Here is a 4,436-nt window from a genome sequence, read left to right on the forward strand (position 1 = left end):
TTTTTTTTTTGTTTTTTTTGGGTTGTACTAACTTCTATCTCCTGCAGGTCTTGGTGGTCGACCTCGGCAATAGCCGCTTCCTACGACAGGTAGCGAACAAAAAGACACAGCGGCCTAAACGTGTTCATAACTGGTTGGCGCAGATGTTGTGCGTTTTCATTTATTGCATTTCGTGTGCATTTTTTTCCCCCCTTCCCCTCTCCAGATGGACGACGAGGACTCCATTCTCCCCCATAAGCTGCAGGCAGCTCTGGAACATGTACTGGAGAAGAGGAGGGAGCTGGCCTCGGATAAAGGAGACAGCGGTGAGCCTTGATCCTGAATCTTGTTGAGTACAGAGCAGTCAAATGGTGGATGGTGGAGTGGAGTAAGGTTCCATATTGTTCTTGTATGGACATAATAACAATACAGACTGGTGGAATGCAGTTCCATAGGCTTCCAAAGTTCACACTCACTGTTACAGATTCCTTTTGACCTCCTTTTTCCCTTTTCTCAGACTCCAGCTCCCTCAGCACCGTGGTGTCAGAGGCGTTTGTGCGCTTCTTCGTGGAAATGGTCGGCCATTATTCGCTCTTCATGGGCGGGTCAGAGCGCGAGGACGAGTCGTCCGTCTCGTCTCCCGCTTCGCCCGGTCCCTCCTCTTCCTCTTCCTGCGCCGCATCCTTTCAGCGGGAGGCCTTTCGTAAGGCGGTCACCTCCAAAAGTTTGAGGAGGTTCCTGGAGGTGTTCATGGAAACCCAGATGTTTACAGGTTTCATCCAGGAGAGGGAGCTGCGCAGACAGGGCCTCAGAGGTACCGGAAATAAATGAATACCTACTTAAAACACTTGACTAGTGCAACGCAGTGAGGTTCATGATGTCATTGAGGAAGTCTTTTCTTGATGCGACACCTGATCGGTCGTGTCCTTCTTCCTCCAGGCCTGTTTGAGGTGCGAGCACAGGAATACCTTGACTCACTTCCTGGCAGTGAACAGCGAGGCGTCAACAAGTTCTTAAAAGGCTTAGGTGAGACTTTTAGTCGGCGCAGATCCTTTCATTCAGTTGTTTGCAAAATGGGAGTTCCCGCAGGGGTCCGTGAGCTGTTTTATGGGAGTCCACAAAATTGTGTGCATGAAAAAAAAAAAAGCTTTGAGAATCCCTGTTTTAGTGTTACACCATTTTCTCATATTGTTTTCATGATTGTTTATTTGTATGTTTTTTTTTGTTTTTAAGGAAACAAGATGAAATTCCTCTCCAAGAAGTGACGTTAACAAACGTGATGACAAAAGAAGGAGGGAAGAAAATAAAATGAGTAGCTTTCAAATGAAAGGAAGGACCTTTAAAGTTGAAGAAACTCGTTGCAAGTTGTTTTGAGAACTCTGACCCCCCCGGATGAGCTTTCTCTGGAAAGCAAAGCACAGTGTAAATACTTCAGGAACTTTCCGGACAACTCATACATTCCAACTATTTCCTATAGAAAATTTTGACACTACTACAACTTCTTCTTCAACAGGAGGCTTCGGGTTAATTTATATTCTTTGTTGTTGTTTTTGTTTTTTTTCTTAAGTAAATGTAATCTCCCTTTGTGTGTGTGTGCGCGCGCGCGCGCGTGCGCGTGTGTGTATAAAGAAACTCCTGTAGCGTGTTCATCGGCTTTTATTTAACAAGATCCAGACTCATTGGGTGTACGTACCACTGTGTTGAGTAAATTAACAGATTTGCATGTTTATCACCGGCGTAGGATTGAGCACCAAACGAAAAGGCAAGAGGGGGAGAAAATGTGAAGACGAGCAGAAAACGAATGTGAACGTCTCTCAAGTGTCAAAAGGCTTGGCGGAGGGATGTGTGAGGCTGACGCGTGTTGATGTGGTAGGTGAAGCGGTGGCGATGGGTTTGCGTGAACCTTTGAGAATGCAACTTTATCAATAAAGTTGTGGATTTGTATTTGATGTATATAACACTTTCATTTGGACTGCGGCGTCATGATGTTGAAAGCAGGGTACACACACATGCTGATCTTTATTTACACTGTGAACAACACAGGGCAAGGAATATAAAAAAAAATCTATTTTAAAGTGCCTCCGATTAACCCCAAATAAATTTCTGATGTTCTCGAAGGACTTTCCTGACTTTTTGTTATTTTTCCGGGAGAACATTGGAACTCCCCTCGGAAGGTTGAGGCTGGAATCCAAACCCACGATAAGCACCGTAAGTCGACCACCATGACGCTGACTTTTTTTTATATCCACTGGAAATCGGTTTTTTCCAAATGGCGACTTCCAACAAATGTTACAACCGGTTTGTTTGCTTGCAGTTTTGTTTGCCTCAGCTTTCAATAACCGATAACAAATCCTCCATTCGACCCATAGCGCGGTTTATACATACTGATCTACGAGAAGGATTATACGTCTGTGTGCATGATGAAACGTCATTTAAATCTGCTGGACATGCTGATCTCAATGAACCAGATGATCAACTCAATGTTTAGGGTGCCCGAAGACAGCTGGGATAGGCTCTGACACACCCGCGCCCCCTGTAAGGATAAATGGATTATATAATCCATTTATGGATTATATAGAGGGTAGTTCCGAGCATCGCCACCAGGGGGTCTCAGTAGTTCACGCAATGAGCACAGCAAAGGCCTCCCAATGAATCGAAGCACGTCCTTGGAAGGAAAAACATCCCTCATACATATGCTTAAAAAATAGTATTCTGAAAAATTGTATGGATGAGAAGCAAAAGGGACTACAAATTGTTCAAGGAAAACAAATAAATTGTGTTCAAAATGCAGTGAAACCTCAATGGAATATACAGGTACTGTATATTTTTTTCTCCCCAAGGTAAGCTTGCAAAACTAATACTATATGATGACTCTGAAATCTTGTCTCAGCATGGACTGAAGTATTTTAATGTGTCTGAACACAATATGTCTTTGTTTATTCATATTTGTGTGAATGCTTGACATTCAGCATGAATCAGAACGAATATTTTTGAAACACTCACAATGTGAGTTTGCATCTTCTCCCTGTGCCGGCGTGGGTTTTTTATTTCTGGGTACTCTGGTTTTCTCTTCCTTGCTTCAAGTGTTCTCTATTCAGCCTTTTGTTTGCTCTCCCAAATGAAAACATTTGGGAGAGCAAACGAGACTCCCAATTGCGCCCCACTGTTTAGGAGATCCCATTCAAAACGAAATAAAAATTAACCGAAAATGATCTTTTGGGGTGGTCCGGTGGTCCAGTGGTTAGCGCGTCGACCTCACAGTGCAGAGGTACCGGGTTCAATTCCGACCTCCCTGTGTGGAGTTTGCATGTTCTCCCCTGGGCCTGCGTGGGTTTTCTCCGGGTACTCTGGTTTCCTCCCACATTCCAAAAACATGCAGGGCAGGTTGGTTCATGGAACACACTAAATTGTCCCTAGGTGTGATTGTGAGCACGGATTGTTGTCTGTCTATGTGTGCCCTGCGATTGGCTGGCAACCAGTTTAGGGTGCCCGAAGACACCTGGGATAGGCTCTGACACACCCACGCCCCCTGTAAGGATAAATGGATTATATAATAGATAGCTTGTTTGAAGAACTGACTCTCACATTAACGCAAACATGCACAGTATCAGTATATGTCTCGGCTTTCATACGGAAGCAAGACTAAACACTTTCGTGCAAGTGTGAATACTTGAATGCCAGCATTCACACGTCTAAAAAGAAAGTGTCATTCGTGTGAACCATCGACTGTCAGCATGAACATCATTTTTTAAAATAACTTATCATGAATCTTAATTGTGTGAATGTTTGACTTTCGGCATTCCCATAAAATTCCAAAGAAACCTGATATTGTATGAGTATTAAAAAGAATCTGAAACATTTCGGTCACATATTGTCATCAGTGACTGTAGTGACTCTCAGAATGAACACAACATAAACAATAATGATAACACCAATACTCGGCATCCAATCGTGTGTCCCAGCGTCCGCACACCAGCCAGAATAAAAATTTTTGACACAGTGTGCAATGCATTTTAATTCTTGGGATGCCATCGTTCACACAATAACGTAATGTTTATTTGAATGATTGCCTCTCAGAATTGACACATTATATTTTGATGTATGGCCTTTTTATACTCACGATGATTAAAACAATCATACATTAAATACACAATGTTGTGCACGTGTGATTGCTTGACTTTCAGCATTGTGTTTATGCTCAAATCATTCACCGTAACTTATGTAGGGTTTTTTTTCCCCTTTGTTTTGTTGTGAATAGGGTGTGAACGATCACATTCACAATGCAATTACTCCGTAATAACCGCAGAATATCACCTCGACCATATTTTGGCCCCGTTCGTTCGAATGTTTGACTCTCGGCGTCGACACAATGAAACAGCCTGCCTCCCGACCCCTCCCGGCCCCTCCTTCTCCCCCCCATGATGACGCGGTGACGGGTCAGACGTGCCTCCCCTCCA

The 4,436-nt window shown here is 43.6% G+C and overlaps 1 protein-coding gene across 1 annotated transcript in view; it reads left to right on the plus strand.

Moving 5' to 3' along the window:
- Positions 1-2,099, plus strand: part of LOC109529818 (DENN domain-containing protein 2A) — a 66,964-nt gene extending 64,865 nt beyond the window's left edge. The window contains exons 17-21 of the mRNA XM_019893283.1: positions 48-89; positions 206-305; positions 497-793; positions 919-1,005; positions 1,213-2,099. Coding sequence (XP_019748842.1) covers positions 48-89; positions 206-305; positions 497-793; positions 919-1,005; positions 1,213-1,244 — 558 coding nt within the window. The 3' untranslated portion in view covers positions 1,245-2,099. The remainder of the gene's footprint in view (positions 1-47; positions 90-205; positions 306-496; positions 794-918; positions 1,006-1,212) is intronic.
- The last annotated feature ends 2,337 nt before the right edge of the window (positions 2,100-4,436 follow it).

This window comes from Hippocampus comes, unplaced genomic scaffold (assembly GCF_001891065.2).
Source record: "Hippocampus comes isolate QL1 unplaced genomic scaffold, H_comes_QL1_v1.1 scaffold62, whole genome shotgun sequence".
In the NCBI taxonomy this organism is placed as follows: domain Eukaryota; kingdom Metazoa; phylum Chordata; class Actinopteri; order Syngnathiformes; family Syngnathidae; genus Hippocampus; species Hippocampus comes.